General features: G+C 57.2%; 1 protein-coding gene across 2 annotated transcripts in view; it reads left to right on the top strand.

Annotated features, from left to right (window-relative positions):
• The window catches only part of NIM1K (NIM1 serine/threonine protein kinase), a 43,876-nt gene extending 30,626 nt beyond the window's left edge, over positions 1-13,250 (top strand). For both annotated transcript variants that reach the window (XM_045839925.1, XM_045839926.1), the window contains exons 2-4: positions 89-1,074; positions 9,933-10,201; positions 12,449-13,250. In XM_045839925.1, coding sequence (XP_045695881.1) covers positions 774-1,074; positions 9,933-10,201; positions 12,449-13,198 — 1,320 coding nt within the window. In that variant the 5' untranslated portion in view covers positions 89-773 and the 3' untranslated portion in view covers positions 13,199-13,250. The remainder of the gene's footprint in view (positions 1-88; positions 1,075-9,932; positions 10,202-12,448) is intronic.
• The last annotated feature ends 6,448 nt before the right edge of the window (positions 13,251-19,698 follow it).

Below are 19,698 nucleotides of genomic sequence, written 5' to 3'. Positions count from 1 at the left end.
CGGAAGGTGCTTTCAGATCCCACGTTCATTCCACATCCTGTGCAGTTCGCTGGCCTTGCTGATACATTTTCTTCCTCTCTGTTCTTAGGTCGGACCAGCGCCTGCCAAAGTTTTGGGGCAGCTCACAGCTTAGAGAAAGGCTCACGTAATTAAAGGCCGGCTAAAGTGACCTCGTCGCAGGGATTTAATCCTCCTCCGGCTGCTGCCGTGTGACCAGCAGGCTGATCTGCAGGTTTCTGCCCTCCCGCCCAGGCCCAGATGCGTGGGTCTCCGGGGCCCGCCCACTAGTGCCAAACGAGGCCGGTCAGAGCCGAGGACCGGCAGCAGGGGCCCGGGGCCTCCAGAGTGAAAGGGGCGCTGGCCACCCAAGGAGACAGCAAACGGGAGCCTTTGTCCTGGGACACGGCCACCTACCACGGAGCATCAGAGCGCGTGGCTGGCCAGGAGGGCCCTGCAGCCTGCCAGGGAGGTGTCCACGGCGGCTGGCTGTGGGCCGCTTGCACAGTGAGAGACGGAGAGTCCCGCGCGAAGGAAGGTGTGAAATGTCCCCAGCAAGGCCGGCAGCTGTGGGCGGGGCCGGGTGAGCCCCGCAGGCTGGACTGACTTGCTGCAGGCTGGCCCTGGCCCTGGCCCTGGCTCTCAGGGGACTCGGGGCTCTGGACGTCCCTAAGTCCCATCTCCCACCCGCCCCGCCTCCTCTGCTCCTCCCCAACCTGCCCTGGATCGGCGCCTCTGTGCTGAGATGGCGACGTGAGCCCGTGGTGACGGTGACGATGACAGCGGTGTATGTGAACGGAGGTGGCCTGGTGAACCCCCACTATGCCAGGTGGGACCGACGGGACAGCGACAGCGTGGAAAGCGGCTGCCAGGCAGAGTGCGACCAGGAGGCGGAGGAGGAGGGGCAGGCTCGCCAGCTGACGCCCTTCGAGAAGCTGACCCAGGACATGTCCCAAGATGAGAAGGTGGTGAGAGAGATCACCCTGGGGAAGCGGATCGGCTTCTACAGAATCCGGGGGGAAATTGGAAGCGGCAACTTCTCCCAAGTCAAGCTCGGGATTCACTCCCTAACCAAAGGTAGGGTCTGGCTGCCCGGGGATGGCCGCGGCCGCCCCCACGGGACCGAGGTGGGCTAGGGGTCCGGGGCAGCAAGGAAGCCAGCGAAGCGTGGTCCCGTGAGGCCCCATCCTCTGTTATTTCAGTTGATTTTCACAGTACTGGGGTGAGGGCACTGTTCTTATTTCCACTTTATAGATAGGGAAACTAGGGTCCAGAGAAGTTAAGCGTGGCTTCAGCGGTCCAGCCTTAGATGGCCTGACTCCCAAAACGCTCCCACGACACCGTGTGGGTGAACTCACTCAAACACTGAGGGGCCCCTGTCCTGGGGAGGTGGAGTGTGGCTTGGCTCCGAGGCAGCTCATAGTCCGAGTCCTTGTTTGCACTGCCTGTTCGGGTCTGTGTGTGTGTCAACACCAAGGGCACAGGATGGCCCGGGAGACCTCCCAGATCGCGCCGGTCTGTGGACAGCAGAGTGTAGTGTCCCCTCCCTGCCCGAGGCTGCTACTTCTGTGATATCTGGGGAAAGGGGGTTTGATCTCAGGACCTTCTGTGCCTCGGTCTGCCCTGCTGTGTCCTCGCTGCTGCGAGGTTCCTGGCTGTCCGTCGAAGCCCACACCCACTTGGCACCAGTCACCCTGGACTCTAGAGCAGCGGCGTCCGGCACGCTGGCCTCGGGGAGGAACTCCGCCGAGAGCCCAGCGGCGTGGGCACTCACCCGGGTCACCTCTCCCTTAGCTGAAGCCTGGACATTATCAAAGGGAGTTAAAAAAATAAACAGAAGAGGAACGCTTGCAACTCAGTATAAATTGCTGACTTCCAAAGCCCATGGGCCCCGCCCTCCCCCTCCCTGGGGGCCCTGTCCTGGCGTGTTCTCTGCCAGGACCAGCCTGCCAGCTGCCTCCAGGGCCACCCTGCTCTTGTATGTCTTTTGTCCTCCTTCCTTCGCCTCCCCCCGTCTCGCGTTCCTCCCACCCCTGTGTTTGGCCCCTATAGAGGAAACACCCTAACCCCCCCCCCCCCACACACACACACACAAACACGTGCGTTTACACACACACTCCCACGTCACTGGAGCTGCGAGTGCCCTTCCCTGCTGCCCTGAGCCCGCGTGCCGGCTGCTCACCGACCTTGGCTGCGTGCACCACGGGCCTCCCGTGAGCCGCAGGCTCCTCACGTGTAAAATGCGGCCAATAACAGCGCTCCCTCCACTCATACAAGGGGATCTTGTGCTGTAGCTCAGATCTAATCAGGTCGGGTGCTGCTTCTCAAGAGTCCAGAGCAAGAATGAGAGAAAAAAGATGGAACACGTGGGGAGGGGAGGGGCCGGAGACAGAAGACAGGGCCAGGAAGCGGGGAGACGTTGGATAAGGGCAAACCAGGGGAGGAGGCCGGGAGGGGGCGATGTCCAGGACGCTGCTACTGGTCTGCTCCGGCTGACGGCTGACGTCGCGCGGCCGCCCGTTCCCGGCATGGGAGCCTGCTCCAGCAGCTCGCAGAGCAGGGCGCGTCTGTCTGTGGACCCGCAGCGGGGACGGGAGCCAGGTTTCAGCAGCTGGCTGTCTCCAGCCCTCCTCGTTCTCGGGGCCACGTGGTTCCTCGTTCCCACTTCCCTTGGTGGGTGTGTGCCGCCCTCGCCCTTTTTGCCGCAGAGCGGCTCTCTCCGCTGGATCGGTGGAGGCGCGCGGTCCAAGATCCCTGCCTGCGGCACGCCCCGCAGCCGCACGATCCCTCAGCGTCCTCGTTCGCCTCCAGCCCACTGGTTTCGTCCCATTTCAGCTCAGGCTTCAGAGCGAGGGAGAATACAGGGGCGGGCCAAAGTAGGTCTACAGACGTGAGTGCGTGAGACAGAGTTTGTTTTTGCATTATTATTTATTATTGTATTGTTTTTTTATTTCTTTTTTTAAAGATTTTATTCATTTATTTTTAGAGAGGGAAGGGAGGGAGAGAGAGAGGGAGAGAGGGAGAGATATCAATATGCGGTTGCTGGGGGTCATGACCCGCAACCCAGGCATGTACCCTGACTGAGAATCGAACCTGCGACACTTTGGTTCGCAGCCCGCACTCAATCCACTGAGCTACGCCAGCCAGGTATTATTTCTTCTTCTTATTATTTTTTTAAATTTTTAAACAGATTTTATTTATTCACTTTTAGAGAGGAAAGGGAGGGAGAAAGAGAGAGAGAGAGAAACATCAATGTGCGATTGCTGGGGGTCATGGCCTGCAACCCAGGCATGTGCCCTGACTGGGAATCGAACCTGCGACACTTTGGTTCACAGCCCGCACTCAATCCACTGAGCTACGCCAGCCAGGGTTCTTATCATTATTGTTAACCTACTTTGGCCCGCCCCTGTATGACCACTCACCAGCCAGCCAGCGATGGGCCCCCCTGGAGCCCCGGGCACTCCTGTGTCTAGTCAGCGGCAGCCCTGAGGGTCAGCAGCCCCCAGGCTCTCTCCGCGGAGCCCAGGGTCCAAGCACGTGTCCTTGAGAAGGCGAGCAGAGAGCGCAGCAAAGGGACAGAGCCGTGTCCACCGCAGAGATGGGCGCGGAGCGAGCGAGAAACACTGGTCAGCCCCGGATTCCGCAGACAGGGCGGGGCAGGGCGCACGGAGCAAGGGAAGCACCGGCCACTGGATGTGTACGGTGACTCCCTTCAGAACGCCGCGGGCTCCGTTGTGTCGTGAGTAAGTCAGTCAGTCCTCGTCCCCTGAGGCTCAGAGGAGGAGGCATTTCCCTGCCGTGCACTTGGACACTTTGGTGGCTTCATGGACGCGCGATCCTCAGTGCGGACCCGCCCTGCTGTCCAAGGTTCAAGGCCCCCCTGGTTCCGGGATATGTGTGCCAAGGGGGAGGGAGGTCAAAACATGACAGAGATGTGCCGGCAGGTAACTGGGCACGTGAAAGCAACAGAAAAAAGAAACCCCTGACTTCACCTCGGGTCTCGTAGGCCCCCTCATGAAGACCTAGGCCTGGCCCGAGCCTCGTCTGTCTTCTGGGGCCCTACCCTCCAGTGAGCCCCCGAGCGCAGGGGACAGTAGGCAAAGGAGAAGGACGGGCACCGAAGAGGGGGACGCGGTGGGTGCAAGCCCAGGTGCAAATCCACGTGAGGCGATGCCGACAGCGAGGGCAGGCAGGTGCGGGGGGACCGAGTCTCGCTCGGGGCAGGACGACAGAGTCGGGATGAGAAAACTGTGTCTTGTGGATCGAGAGGGGACATTTGGCTGCTCTGAGCAGACAGGAATAGAAGGGAAGGGGGGACAGCCCGCTAAAATCTGTACCTCTACAAGAGGAAGGAGATTTATTTTTGAGCGGTTTAGGAAGCCTTGCTGGGCATCTCAAACGCCCTGACCCCTAGCCAGGCCGCGTCAGATTACGTAGGAATGGAAAGTGATTCGTATCAGCACGGTCCCCCCACACAAAGCCAGCCTGCCCAGGGCTGTCACGAGGTTTTCTAGCAAACACGGGCCGCCTGGATAAGAGAAGGGAACGGCATCCCAGGACGGTAGTTTTGACAAAGGTGCCCGCTGCCCTGGTCTCTAGAAAAAAGACTCCACGACAGGCCCCCCTCCCCGGCGGGGGTTTATTTTTATATCTAACAGCTCAGATTCCCTCGGGCCTTGCAAGCCGAGAGGGCAGGCTGAAGCCAGCACGATCAGAAACTAGGCTGATGAGAAATTTCTCAAAAGAGATGACGCACTCAGCCTCTGAATATTTCATGTCCCATCTGCTGTCACCAACAAAAGCAGAAGAGGGGGCGGTGTCTGTCCCTTTCTCCGCCGCTGCCCTTCCTGACCTCTTGCCCCTGGCCTTCCTCTCTGTCGCTCTAGTCTCGTGTTTCCGCAGCAATTTCTTTTCACCTCCCAACTTATTTATTTATCAGTTCTCTTATTCCTCTCTTAAAAAAAAAATGTAATGGACTCTCCCGTGCCCCCACTTCGCTCTGGGCCTTTGCAGAGATGCATGTGATCCTGCTCTAGCCTGATAGGGACTCACGCTAGGTCATGGAGACGGACAGGAAACAATGGGTGAGCATCATCACCCGGTAAGGTACCAAGGGTGGGCTCCCCTGTGCCCGGGGGTGTCAGGAAAGGGTCAGTTGACCAGGAAAGCCTTGTGTGGGGTCTTGAGGTTCGAGGGGAAATCATACAGGACACAGGGCAACGGGAATTCCGGGCAGAGGGAGGATGAAACTTGCATGGAGGGGCGAGCCAGTCTGGGGAGTATTTGGGGGCCTGAAAGTAGTTCGGCGAGGCCGGAGCCGGGATGCCTCCGCAGAGTAGCGGGAGATACGGGGGGTGAGGTAGGCGGGGGCTGACCGTGGAGAATCTTCTTGCATATTTGGATTTTGTCATTTGGTTCCTTGGGAGTCATTGAAGAGCTTAAAGCGAGCAATGAACACAAGCGACTAATAGAATTCGGTCTCAGTGAGGAAGGTGAACCTGAAGTTGGGGTGCGACCGGAGTCAGGGGCGTCAGAATAAAACATTAGTCTAATGGCTCCGATGAACGTGACCCCTAGTTCATCTCAGCTGGGGGGGGGGGGGCGTGGTCGTGAGCATGGAGGGAAGGGGATGCATGGGAGAGAAATCTGTCCGAGTGCTGGAAACCCTTGTGGCCCACTGGATGGGGGAGGAGAGGGGGGCAGGGAGAGGAGGAATTGGGGGTGACTCCCAGGTTCGGCTTGAACGATGAGCAGCCCACAGCGGATGCAGGCGGACAGATGGGTTTGAGGGGGAGACGTGGAGGCACTGGCTTGGAGGGACACGGAGGTCACGAGCCAGCGAGTCCGACAGCCACCCCGGGGCCCAAGAGAATGATGTATGGATAAGGAATAAAGATTTGGACCTTAACAAATCCAGGGAGAGTCTTGGGTGTCCTGGTCACAACTTCCCAGGTGCCCAACCTTTTGTCATATCGATCCCTGGAGTTCGCCCGCAGTAAGAAACAGCGAACAAATGTTAGGTGAAGTAGGTTAGCGTGCGAACTTCTCACGAACGCTCAGCACTGGTGGGAAGTGCCCTGTGGGAGGGTCTCCATCTTAATCTCCTAAAATCTCCTGGGATGACCTGACTGTAGGGGGAGGGGAGCAACTGGCAGTCTCTACAAAATCTTAATAGGGAAGACCCACTGATTCTAAAAAATGCTCTCTCTCCTTGAAAACCTTTTTAAAAACAGGGATTGCCCTGGCTGGTGTGGCTCAGTTGTTTGAGCACTGGACTGTGAACCAAAGGGTTGCCCATTCGATTCCCAGTCAGGGCACATGCGTGGGTTGCGGCCCAGGTCCCCAGTAGGGGGCGTGGGAGAGGCAACCATACACTGATGTTTCTCTCCCTCTCTCCTTCCCTTCCCTTCTCTCTAGAGGTGGATAAATAAAATCTTAAAGAATAAAAGTAAAAATAATTTAAAAACATCAATTAAAAATCATGTTTTTTAAATTTTAAAAATAGTAAGCAACTTTTTGTGACTCCATCCTAAAAATAAGTCCAATATTAGAAAGACAATTACCAAAAAAAAGTGTTCATTGTGGCGTTCCTTGGAGTGCAATATGATCCAACAATATAGAAATAGTCAAGTAAATGAAAGCACGCACACCGGATGTAAGGTTGCACAGCCTTTAAAAACCACGACAATGCAGAGTGTGTGGCCTCATGGAAGAGGTGCAGGGTGCAACAGAAAATGGAAAAGCAGGACACAAAGCTGAGCGCGCACGGGGGTGCTCACGCTGTCCCTGGGCCCCCGTGGGGGTTCAATGAGACCGTTGCTGAGCATCGACTGTGTAACCAGCCCCCGTCTGGGTTCCCGAGACACAGCAGTGAAGGAAACGGACAGCAGTCTCCGGCACGTGGAGCTCAGTTCCGGTGGGGAGAGGCCGACGGAAGTCGGCCCGTCAGTCGTGCGTTCTGTGAGGTCGGGACAGTGACGGGACGGGAAACGGGGCGGGGAGGGCCCGGGAGCACTGGGGGCTGCAGGCTTGGGTAAGCCGGCCTGGGCCAGCCTGACTGACGAGGGGACAATTGAACAGAAGGAAATAGGGATCCGGCGCGGATGCACACGGGGGAAAGCGGTCGGACAGAGGGAACAGCACGCACAAGGGCACCGGCGTGGGAGCCTGCCCGCTGTACCCTGGCAGCGGCCGCGGGGGGCGAGGGCAGCGAGTAGCAGCCAGCAGACCCCGTGGGGCCAGCATGTCGGGATAAGGACACGGCTTTTCCTCCCAGGGAACCAGAGCCCTCGCAGGGAACAGGGAAGCGATGTGGTCTGCCTTGTGCCTTAACAGGATCACCTTGCCTGCAGCGTTGAAGATGGCCTGCAAAGGGTCAAAGGCAGAAAAGGAGAGGTCAGTTAGGAGCCTGTGGCAATAACCCAGGCCCGGGGCTAAGGGTGCCTTGGGTCAGGACAGGAGCAGTGGCTGGACACTGCTCTGTGTAGAAGGCAGAGGTAACGGGATTTGCTGATAGACGGAAAATGGAGTGAGTATAAAGGAGAAGAGTCAGGTGCTCAGGGTTTTTGATCTGCCCAGCGACAAGAAGAGCACTTGCCTTTACTGAAGTTGGGATGAGTGTAGGGGAAGCAGGTGTGGGCGTGGGGGCAACACGTGCTCAGTATTGACCATGTATGTTGCACATGCTTATTACACGTCTATTACACACATGCATGGCAGACGCTTTCCGCACCTCACCGTCTCCTTGGGCCTTACCTCTTCTGTGCATGCAGGCCCCGCCCCCCCTGCAAATGCCAGTCCCTCCATCTGTCTGCCGCTGGGCTTCCTCCTGCTACCTGCAGGGGAGGCCACAGGGACAGGGGAAGTGACACCCCCAGGAACAGCCAGCGACCGGTGACTGGCGTAGGAGATGGGTAAGGACCCCAGCTCCCTCGCTCTTCTCCCAATAAAACGTAGGCATCGCAAGTCTCAGCAGGGCTACCTGGTAACGTAGCAACACCCACTCTGCTGGCCGCCTTTCCTTTCTACCTCACTCCTCCTCCTCCTACCAGCATTTCCTGGGGTCCCCTCCCTCGGTTTACTTGTATTTGACTCTCTGCGTCAGGGTCTGCTTCTGGCAGAACCCGAACTAAGACAAACAACCGGGCGGAGAGGCTGCGTCGGCAGGTGTATGTGCAGACGCATCGGGAGTCACGGAGGAGATGCTTGGAGAGAAGAGGGAAGTGGGCGACCTGGCTCTTGAGCCGCCGTAAGGTGGGGAGCAGTGGGCAGCCGAGAGGGGCCTGCATGTTATCAGAAGCCTGGGCCAGCGCCAGGGGAGGACCCAGGCGGGACAGAGGCCTCCTCTCCAGGAAATCTGCGCTTTGGAAGAACCGCACACCCAGTAGGCTCCACAAAACTGGGAGTTCCTGTGTCAGGTAGCAGTGCGGAGATCCATCGCTGGGGCCCATGGCCCGCCCCGGTTCCGGCCTGGAGGGTCTACTTCCTCCTCCTTCCCCAGCACTGCCGCCCCAGCCCCCAGCAAAATCCGCCTCGTCCCATTCTAGAAGCCCTTCTCTGATACACCGATAACACTCCTACTTTAAACTAGCAGCGTCTGTTTCCGTGTGGGTCAACACTGGGCCAAACCTCTTCAAAGCAGGTATTTTGCAAGTAGGTGTAGTAGGTAGGGTGCAATTTTGTTCTCCCCGGTTACTGACCTAGAAAATCTTTCTTATCCAGTAGACAGTCTGGTCCACTTTGAGCCAAAAAAATGAATGAAGGATTACCTTGGAGCAGAGATTCATTCATTTTCAAACATCAACCATTTTTATTACACACTTAATCCATTTTAATTCTATATCTAGGGTGCATAATTAGTTGCAGGGAAATGAGAAAATATAGATAAGCAAGAAAAATTTTAAAAGAAAACCATTCATGATCCCCCTATTAATAAAATAATTATTCTAAACATTTTGGTGAATGACCAGAATATTTTCTATGCAACTGTGTATGTGTGTTTTTCCTCCCTTGTTCCATATTGAACATCTTTTCATGTAATTATTTTGATAGCCACACTTTATGTTAATCATCTCTCTTGCTGGATACTCAAGCCATTCCCAATATCACAGAAGTCTTCTCATGCACACATGAAACCTTGTACATATGTCAGATGCTTTATTTAAGATTAAATGCCAACAGTGAAATGGCTGGGTCAAAGGTGCAACCGTTTTAAATGCTCTCGATGCATAAACACCAAATTACCATGAATTGGTATCACAGTTGAGGAATTGTACCGGTTAACCTCCCCTGCTCACTAAGTCCCATTGGGGCCAGGCACTGGCAAAGAGCATAGCCCCCACGGGGTGGGGCAGGAGGAAGTCAGCACGGACAGGCCAGCGTGCTGAGATTGTAGTTCAGAGAAGAACACAGGCTCTAGCATCGTGGCCGTCACAGAGCAGGCGCCACAGACGCCGTCCTGGAAGAGGCTGGCTCTGAGGCTAGCCTTGAGGGACCATCAGGAGTCGACCGAGGGAAGAGCAGGAAAGGGGTCATGAGCCAGATCGGCGGAATGTTCCCGGGGGGGCGGGGAGAAAGGGAGCAACAAAGGCTCTGTGGCGGTCGGACTCCAGCTGTGCACGGGGAGGTGAGCATGGAGGTCAGGAGTGATGGATGTGGAGGCTGAAGACGTGAGAGGGGCTTCCTCGGCTAAGCAAGGGAGCCTGAACTGCACCCAGAAAACTGGGTAAAGATCACCAAACTAAAACCTTCTTGGGAGGCAGGCACTGGCACCACAACGTACGAGACACATGGACGATCAGGGATGAGCTCTGTTAGCTCGGGAACAGCCATGCCCCCTCTGTGTCTCATACACTAAAGGGGCCTAATTAGTTCCCTTCCCGTTCTAAATTTCTACAATACCATGAACGCTGGCTCTGACACTTTCTTTTTTCCAGAAAAGGTGGCCATTAAGATCCTGGACAAGACCAAGCTAGACCAGAAAACCCAGCGGCTGCTGTCCCGTGAGATCTCCAGCATGGAAAAGCTGCACCACCCCAACATCATCCGCCTTTACGAAGTGGTGGAGACGCTCTCCAAGCTCCACCTGGTGATGGAGTACGCAGGGGGTGGGGAGCTCTTTGGGAAAATTAGCACTGAAGGGAAGCTCTCCGAGCCGGAAAGCAAGCTCGTCTTCTCCCAGATTGTGTCTGCCGTGAAGCACATGGTGAGTGGGACGCAGAGGGAAGTCCTGCTCCCATTCCACCCACAGTGGGAGCGTGGGGCCTCAGTGTGCCAGCATCCCAGGGGCCCAGAGGGCTTTCGTCCCTCAGGGCAGGCAGTGGCCCCTTCTGTGCGCGTCCAAAGCCTGGCTGCGTGCGTGCTCGTGCCTCTGACGCAACACCCAGGAGCCCCCATTCACAGGGCGGCCCCCTGGCGCCCGCAGGTTAGCAGGAGTCCCTCTGAGCAGCCCGATGCCGCTCACTCCGGCCCTGGTCACATCGCTCCAACCCCATCTTCCATCACCCGGAGGGCTACCTCCTTGCTGCTTCTCAGCCTTGTCCTCTGAGCCCCGTGTCAAGGATGCCTTCTGCCCTGTGACCGAGTCTCGCCCTCCAAACCCTGCCCACACTTCACGGCCCAGCTCAGGCCTGTCTCTCGGACACTCTCCTCAGGCCCAGACTCTCCTCACGTTGGCCCACGCACCCATCTTCCTCGACTTCCGCTCTTGCTGCCGCCGTGCTCGGGCTTGATCGTGTCACCCTGCGTTCCCTTCTCTGATGATTCCTTCAGCTACATCTGGGCTCCTGAAGCCCACGCCCTAGATGTCTTAGGAGCCGGTGCTCCGTGCAGCCTTTCTGCCCTTGGCCGTGTTCCTGGGCTCACTGCAGCACCCGGGCTGCAGAGCACACACACTCTGGCGGCTGTTAGGGCAGAGGTTTGAGCCTTTTCTCCCCCAGATCTCGGTCAGTCCAACGGGCAGGAAACAGACCCTGGTCCGGGGCCTGTATTAGTTGAGACACTGTTTCTAGTTTATTTCTCTGCCTGGATGTTGGAGGTCAAGGCCTGGGATTGGTGACTTTCTGACCACATTATCAGCAGGGGAATCAGTGACCTGGGGGCCCAAGATAGCAGTCCAGAGGGAGGGAGGGAGCAGGGAGGAAGAAGAAGTGAGCAAGAGAGCAGACCCTGATCGCAACAGTGGTGGGTGTTTCAGACCTGAAGGTGGTCATTCCCGTGGTCTGTACTGTGGCCAGCCTGCCCAGGGCCGGGGAGCACGCCGGGCCCGTGTCACACACCAGAACAGCCAGGAAAGGAGTCTTCCACGGTCTCCTGGGGAAAGAACCCAGCGGAGAACCCAGCAGTAGAGGTGCAGGCTGAGCCCTCCGTGGCTCTGAGCCCTGCCATTTCTCCCAGCTGTCCGGGCTCCGGAAAGAGGAAGGACGAATCCAAGACGTAGTTCCGAGTGTCATCGGGTGTGTGTGCTCCGCGCCAGCGCCGTGCTGAGCCTGGCAGACACGGCGTCACGTGCGGTTCTCACCATGCCCTCGAGAGGTGCCCTCCGTGCCCCTTTGGACAAGGAGGAGCACTGACGCACGACGCAGCTGGGATCATTGAACCTAGAGTTAGTTAACCACGCTGTCGGGCTCCAAAGCCTGGATTCGTACCCCAAAAGGCCCATCAATCGGCAACAGTGCCAGGGAGCCATTTCCCAAGAGCCCCCAGGCCCGAAAGGGTCCAGAGTGCCTGGAGTCAGAACCCAAGGGTGGGGGTGGGGCATGAGCTGACAACCAGCAGTGGCACCTGCGGCTGGAACCTTGCCCCCACGTGGCCGGGTCCCTGCTCACAATTCTGTAGAGACCACGGAGCCCAGCCAAGGGAGCGTGGCTGGGAAGCTGGGGAGGGCTGCGAGCCCTCTGGGACTTGACCCTGGTCAAGAGGCTGCTCAGCCAGAAGAACCCATCTCCAGCCTCACACGTCATCGAGTTCAGGAACACCTAGTGGCACAAGATCTGGGTCTTACCTCTGGCACTAGTTCCCGAGTTCACACGTGTGGGACAGGCTCCAACCCCCACCCCACAGGAAGATACAGCCTTTCACCTCCTTGGGGCCTGTGGGTGGCTGACAGTTATGCGGCCAGGGCAGCTCTCGAGGCCTGTGAATGTGCTTCATCTCCGCTGAACTTCTGCTCTGAGGGCACCTCCCTGTTTCCGAGCAACTGATGCCTTTTCTAAATTTTTATTTATTGGTTTTTAGAGAGAGAGAAAGATTGATTTACTGTTCCACTTATTTATGCATTCATTGATTGCTTCTTATATGTGCCCCGACCAGGAATCGAACCTGCAACCTTGGTATAGCAGGACAATGCTCTAACCAGCTGAGCTACCTGGCCAGGGCCTAAGGCCTTTTTTTTTAATGTTGGTATTTCACTTTGGAAATGATCATTTCCCCCTATGTCTGTCTTCTCCCGCAGCACGAAAACCAAATCATTCACCGAGACCTGAAGGCGGAGAATGTGTTCTACACCAGCAGCACGTGCGTGAAGGTGGGCGATTTCGGGTTCAGCACCGTGAGCAGAAAAGGCGAAATGCTGAACACGTTCTGCGGGTCTCCGCCCTACGCGGCGCCGGAGCTTTTCCGCGACGAGCACTACGTGGGCGTGTCCGTGGACGTGTGGGCCTTGGGCGTGCTGCTGTACTTCATGGTGACGGGCACCATGCCCTTCCGGGCGGAGACCGTGGCCAAGCTGAAGAGGAGCATCCTGGACGGCGCGTACAGCGTGCCCGCGCACGTGTCGGAGCCCTGCCTGCGGCTCATCCAGGGCGTCCTGCAGCCGGTGCCCGGCGAGCGGCTGGGCATCGACCCCATCATGAACCATGAGTGGATGCAAGGGGTGCCGTACCCAGCCCCTCTGGAACCTTTCCAGCTGGACCCCAGGCATCTGTCGGGAACGGGAGCCCTCCGAGAGGAAGAGCACGAGGTCAAGAGCACGCTGGCACACCTGGGGATCACGGAGGAACACATCCGGAACAACCAGGGGCGCGACGCGCGGAGCTCCGTCACCGGCGTGTACCGGATCGTTCTGCACAGGGTCCAGAGGAAGAAGGCCCTGGAAGGTGTCCCCGTAATGACACTGCCAGACCCTACAGACAGGGACCTGAAGAAGGGGTCCCGTGTCTACAGAGGCATAAGACACACGTCCAAATTCTGTTCAATTTTATAAATCGCGCTGGATTGCTGGTGATGAACCAGGATCATGGCTGCTGCTTTTAAAGTTTTTCACAGACAACTTGGTGGAGATATTTTTTTGTAATTTTTAAATAAATTTAAATTTAAGGTATGCATGTGTTCCCCCCTCAAATAAGTGTTATTAGCTCAGGTTCTGGCTTGATTTACAATCTTCTCTTGTTCTCAAACTCTAGCATTTATTCATTGAACCGAGAAGTGCCTTTTCAGCGCCTAGTATAGGCCAGGCTAGGGGAAACAGTGACATACGCTAGGTTCTTCCTGTTTTATGCGGGATATTCTAGTGCTGGACAGAGGCACTGACAGAAGGATTTGGGAAAAAGCTGTCATAGGGATGGAGAATTCAGACAGGGTGGCTGATGTGAGGGGCTTGCCCCTTTGGGCTACATCACTGGGAAAGGCCACTTCCAGTGGAGGACAATGGGATGTGAGTGAGAAGCAGGAGTAACTTGAAAAGCAGACCAGGCATGCTCCAGGCAGCCAGAGGTCTTAGACTGGCCCCGCCCAAACAGAGCCCCAGACTGAGGCTTGCAGGTAGAGCAGTTTATCCGGGGAGCAGCCCCGAGAGCAGGAGTGGGGGCTGGGTGGGGGGAGGGGGTAAAGGGAAAGCGTGTAAGGGTGGTCGTTGCTCGGCCTGCAGGCCCCTCCGAGGAGCCTCATGAAGCTCATCCCGGGCGTCTGCCCCGGGCACAAAGGGAAGAACATTCACCCGTCTGCTCCAGAGTGGCCCCACGGTGTCGCCTGCCCTGCACTCTCAGATGGTGCTGTGTGGGAGCCAGGCGGGTGGGTCCCCAGTGCCCCCCACGCCCGTGTCAGAGAAGCCGTGGGGAGTGCGAGGTCCTCACCATTGGCCATGTAGGACCGGCGGGAAGCCGTCTGGATGCGCACGGTGGGATGGTCACCGCGTCAGTGGCTGGAGGAAGAAGGGTCTGAGTGCTCACAGGAGCCGTCCCACCCGCCCAGCCCTTTGCCGGGTGGCTGCCTTCAAGGGGTGGGGCCAGAGGAGCCAGCCGCAGGGTTGGCAGAAGCGGCCACAGCAGGGGAGCTCGAGCTCTGGTGCATCCCACACACCCGCAGGGCTCGTTACCGCGCAGCCCGGGAGGCCCCAGCCCCAGAGTTTCCGATTGGGTACAGCGGGGGCGGGGCCTGAGCATCCGCGGTTCTCAGGTTCCTGGGGGGTGACGCTGCTGCTAGTGGGGGACCACACTCCGATCACGCCTACGCCAGGGCCCTACGGCAGCTGCTCCTGAGCCTATAATTGGACCCACCCAGCTCTAAACTTCCCGGCCCTTTGCCAGCATCTCAGCTGGTCGGGGTCGGGCACCAGGACCCAGACCTCTGTCATCACAGCATCTACGTCTCCAGCTGCCCTGCTTGGCCTATCAGGCCATGGTCACCGTTACCAGAGGGCCCAGAAGTGACGCTCCAGTGAGTGACTCTGGTGGGCCCCAGACGTGCCCCTCTCTAACTCCTTATGATAGATCGTCAGGGTCCATCATCAAAGCTCTTTTCTCTGCCTCCTTGTCAACTAGCACGGCAGTCCCAAAGGGACCCTGTGACAGTCATAGATCCCAATTTACTGGGCCCTTACTGGCTGCCCTGCCGAAAGCATCCCTCTGCCCCCGGAGCCAAAACCTCTAATCTAGCAGAGCCTGGGTCGCAGGAGAGAGAAGTAGCGATTCTTTAAGTGGGCCCCTGATCGAGATGGTGAGAGAAGTCAGTCCCGTGTCTACCCATGGGTCCCTGAACCTGTGTGCATTAACCAGAGGGGAACGCGTGTCGGTCAGCCGCTGTTGACGCATGCGCACTGAATCCTGCAGGGCAGCCCCTCCACCCTGCAGGGCCCTGCCCTGTAGCCGGTGCCTTCGCCGGCCCACTCCTTTGTTCTGTGGGTGCTGGTGCTGCGGGGGCTCAGGTGTGTATTCACACAAGCAGGTCCTGTGATCCAGTGCCCCTCGGCCCACTGCCTTTGCAAACACAGTGGCTCTTGAGGCGACGTTAGGTGAGACACACGATGATGGGTCAGACATCCTCTGCCGTGGCTCGACTGCGTTGGAGAACAGCCGTGGGCAGGAAGGGCGAACCATGTCCTGAATAGATTCCAGTCCGGTAAGGACACATCACTGCCGTGCCCACCGGCATTTGTGACTGGATCTGACCATGCCCAGCTTGGGAGAAGACAGCCCCAAAGCTGGGTCCCTTAGTGCGCCAGAATCAGGTGCCCAGTATTGCACGCCAGGAGTCTGAGCTGTTGTGAGAAAGCATGACCACCCCCCTCCTGGAGCTGCCTGAGGCCCCACACAGTGGTCTTCACTGCCACGCGTGTGGCTGGAGTTGCACTGCAGTTTCCACCCAAGCCTGAAACCGGATCTTTGGTGTGTGTGTGTAGGGCGGGGGGCCACGTGGAACTGGCAGCCCTGATGAGTGGGTTGGAGGAATAAACTGAATACAACGTGTGTGCTCGCAAAATCCAGAGAGGACTGCAAATGCCGTGCCTCTGTCCCAGGGCCAGCGGGTGCAGTAAAGGACTTGACCTTCACTGCAGACCAAACACGCAGGTCGGCCCTCTCAGGTTTTCACCGGCCTGGCAGGCCCCCGCTTCCTCCGGCCGTCCATTATGCGTCCTCTGGCTCTCATAGACCTTCCTGGAGCGTCTGGAGTGCTTGCCACTTTCTGAGGCTGAGTCTGCCTGACACCGTGGGCAAGCATGACATTCTGCGGGACGGCAAGGTGACCAGGGTCCTTTCTGACTATATTGACATAGGTATATTGACGTAGCGCAGGTTTATCATCACCTGGGGACAACCGCTGTCCAGCCCAGAGAAACGTGACCTGCTCTAGATCCTCCCTTCCCTGGTGTCCGTCTCAGTTTAGACTTTTGTCCACAGTCCTCGAAAATTATGGGTGTATATGTTGCATGTGCTTGAGGCAGCAAAGACCTGCCCCGCACCCCACCACCTTCCACCAGATCTGTAAACTAACTTACATCCAGGACCATGATTCTCTCACTGTGACAGGCCACACCAGGCTTCTGCTCACCAGCCTGCCTCTCTTCTTTCATTTTTTTTTTTTTGGTCACGCACATCAAGGAGCCCCCCAGCCAGCTGTCACTCAGAACTCCGCAGTCACAGACCCCTGCAGGTCAAGTCAGGACGCCCTGATGTCCAGCCTTACCACCTGTTATATCATGCCCACCCCACCACCTCTGCCATTTAAGTGGTAACACCCAGCCTCGGCCTCCCCACTCGCAAGCACGTCCGTCCGGTGCCCGGGCAGGTTTCCCACTGCAGCCCCCGGGGGGGCCACCCCCCAAGTCCCCACAGGTGCTGCGTGTTCTCGTTGCCTCAGAGAAGGGAGCGGCCGCCCAGGGAACACAGGTGGCTCTTGAGTCTCACGTAATGACTCCATCCTAGCGTTCACGCCTCCTGGAACTCTCCGTCCCCTTCCTGAAGGCCACGCCAGGGCCATGCAAATGTGCCCGCCTCGTTCACTGTGAGCCAGACGCACCTCCGGGCTCCGCAGCCGCCCCGCGGAGTGTGAGGACCCGTCCGTGCGTCCTTCACCCCACGTCCCGGGAGAATGCTGCCGTGATGATAAGCCGTCCTTTGTCCTGCCTTATGTTCTTCCCTCGGCCTCTCCACCCCAGGCCCGTTACCCTCCAAACCCACTCACCCACGTTGCTCCTCGGGTCCTGGGAACACGCACCAGCGGGGGCTGCGGTCCCGTCAGGGTCTGAGCGGTGTCCTCCCAGGCCCCGGTGGTATTTCCCTGCTCGGGCTGTGCTGGGACCTGACCCGGTTCTCCGTGTGGAGGATGACAAAGGCTTTGGCAGAGGATCTTGAGGAGGCCAAGCATTGTCTTGCTAACCTGCCTCCCTCGAGATCTCGGCGGGGTCTTCAGGCAAGGAAGACCCACAGGAGGGGACCCCGGCTTTCAACATGTTCAGGCCCATCCACCCTCTTGCCTCAAAGGCCTTGGTGCTTTCGCAGCAGGCCTTGAGTTGATAGTTGCCTGACTTAAGCCTGTTCCTTAGTTGTTTTTTTTTCCCAGACTCCCAAAGCAGTTAATAAAAGCTGGCCAAGCCCTGGCTGGTGTGGCTCAGTGGACTGAGTGCCGGCCTGCACACTGAAAGGCCACAGGTTTGATTCCCCATCAGGCCGCATGCCTGGGTTGTGGGCCAGGTCCCCGGGTGGGGGTGTGCCAGAGGCAACTAATCAATGTGTCTCTCATACATCAATGTTTCTCTTTCTCTCTTTATCCCTCCCTTCCCCTCTCTAAAAAGAAAATCTTTTTTTTAAGATGTTATTTATTTATTTTTAGAGAGGGAAGGGGGGGAGAGAGAGAGAGAGAGAGAAAGAGAGAGAAACATCAATGTGTGGTTGCTGGGGGCTGTGGCCTGCAACCCAGGCATGTGCCCTGACTGGGAATCGAACCTACGACACTTTGGTTCGCAGCCCGAGCTCAATCCACTGAGCTACGCCAGCCAGGGCTAAAAAGGAAATCTTTTAAAAAATTACTATAGGTGTAGTTCTTCCTTAGTGTAGAGAGATCAGTTCATTAAAAAAAAAAAAAAAAAAAAGCTGGCTGAGCCCAGGCGTTCTCACCACCCGCACTGTCCAAGCACACTGGCGGGCACACACGGGATCTGGTGCTCATCGCCCACCCGCGCCCGTCGGTGAGCCTGGGCGGTCACCATGCCGCTCCTGCACGCCAGCGGCTGTCAGCACCCTGCCACCAACAGTGCCTTAGTGTTCTATCGATGTCACGATGCTTTAGTGGTGTAGAACAACACGGTTATTATCTTGCCGTTCTGCGAGGTGGAAGCCCGTCATGGGCCCCGCTGTGCTGAACTCAGGGTGGTGTGAGGTCCGGGTTCCTTCCTGGAGGCTCTAGGGAGAACCTGTCTCTCGGCCTTTTCCTGATTCTAGACTCGCGTCTCACATTCCTTGGCTCGAGGTTCCCTTCCCCCACCCTCGAAGCCAGCCATGTGCGTCTCTCCGGCCACCCGGCCCTGGCCGCCGCTGACCGCAGCCCAGAAGGGTCCCCTGTTTTTAAGGACCATGTGATGAGGTTGGCTTGTCCACACCATCTAGGAAAGTCGCCCGTCTCAAGGTCCTTGACCTTAATCATACCTGCCTCCGCCATGCAGGGTAACATTCTCAGGCTCCGGAGGTGGTCACCTTTGGGGGTGGGGCCACCATCCTGCCAACTGCAGACAGCTATGGGATGTGGGCCACGACTGATGGTCTGCTTTATGAGTATTCTGGCTATCAGTTGTCTTAGCCTGAAATCTCCGAAACAGCAGAGCTTGAGACGAAAGCTTGCAAGCAAACCATTTTCTTGGGAAATGACTGCAAGATTCAGGACCCACCGGCGTAAAACAGAAAAGAGGAACGCTACCATAAAGAAGCATCGCTGAATGGCCATAGGAAACTGGTTGTTGGTTCTGCAGCATCTTCTGAATGCCTCTCAGAAGTGGCTGCCCAGGGGACGAACAGGAAAGGCATCTACCCCCAGCAAGCGTCCGCCGTTGGTCAAGGGCAGACCCGTGGGAACTTAACCCCTCTGCACTCCCGGGATGTGAACGTGAGTACCAGGTGAGTTCTGGGTTGGGGGGGTGCCCATACCATGGTGAGGCCGAAGTGAATGGTGTGTGCAGGAACCCAAAGGGGGGGGCATTACGTTCTCTGAGGTCCTGGTTGAGATCGCAGGGCACAGGGGGTCTGAAGTGGGGCCCCAGGTTTCTGAAGCGTGGACCGAAGGTGCTGAGGCTGGAGTGCACTCGGCGTGTTTGAGAAGGCGGCGGGGGGGGGGGGGGGGGCGTGGCACTGGCAGGCACTGGTCCCGCAGCGTGCATCTGAATGCGGAACTGGACGCCTAGGGTGGCAAGCGCTTACTGTGCCGAGTACGGCCAGCCAGGCAGCCAGCCTGCAGGATGGAAGCCACTCTTGAGCTCGACTCCACAGGCAACAAGATCTTGCAAAGGTGGGTTTGAGCTTTTGCAAAACTCAAGAACCTTCACTGTTGTTTTTCACTGTTGGTGCCTGCACAATGATGGAACAGGACACAGAGAGTTCCTTGTTTTTCACTTGTAAACGTTTAAAATGCAAATGCGTGTTTTACTATTACCAGCTAGAGCTCTGGTGATACAGGCCGTTCCTGAGGGTTGGTTTTCAACACATCTCCAGCATCAAATTACCGCCTTTACAGTATTTGGGGGCAGGGAGGGTAGATCACGGGTCATCTGCTTTCTCCCACCACCAATTAGGGGGGAAACCAAGAGGAACCTGTGACCGGATGAAGAGCAGTCGCTAGAAATTTTAAACTATTCATTCACCTTTGTGTCAAGATTACATAGCCCCAAGGCACAGTCCCTACTGTGTTGGTCTCCACTTCAGTTTCTCAGGACATTGCAAACTGCCGACGAGGTGAAATGCTTGAGCCAAGTCGCAGGAGGACCAAAAGCAGTTGTTTGCT

The sequence above is a fragment of the Phyllostomus hastatus genome, unplaced genomic scaffold, assembly GCF_019186645.2.
Source record: "Phyllostomus hastatus isolate PE091 unplaced genomic scaffold, TTU_PhHast_1.1 phas_contig_329, whole genome shotgun sequence".
NCBI lineage: Eukaryota > Metazoa > Chordata > Mammalia > Chiroptera > Phyllostomidae > Phyllostomus > Phyllostomus hastatus.
Note: the sequence above shows the minus strand (reverse complement) of the source record. Positions and strands in the feature narration are given on the sequence as shown.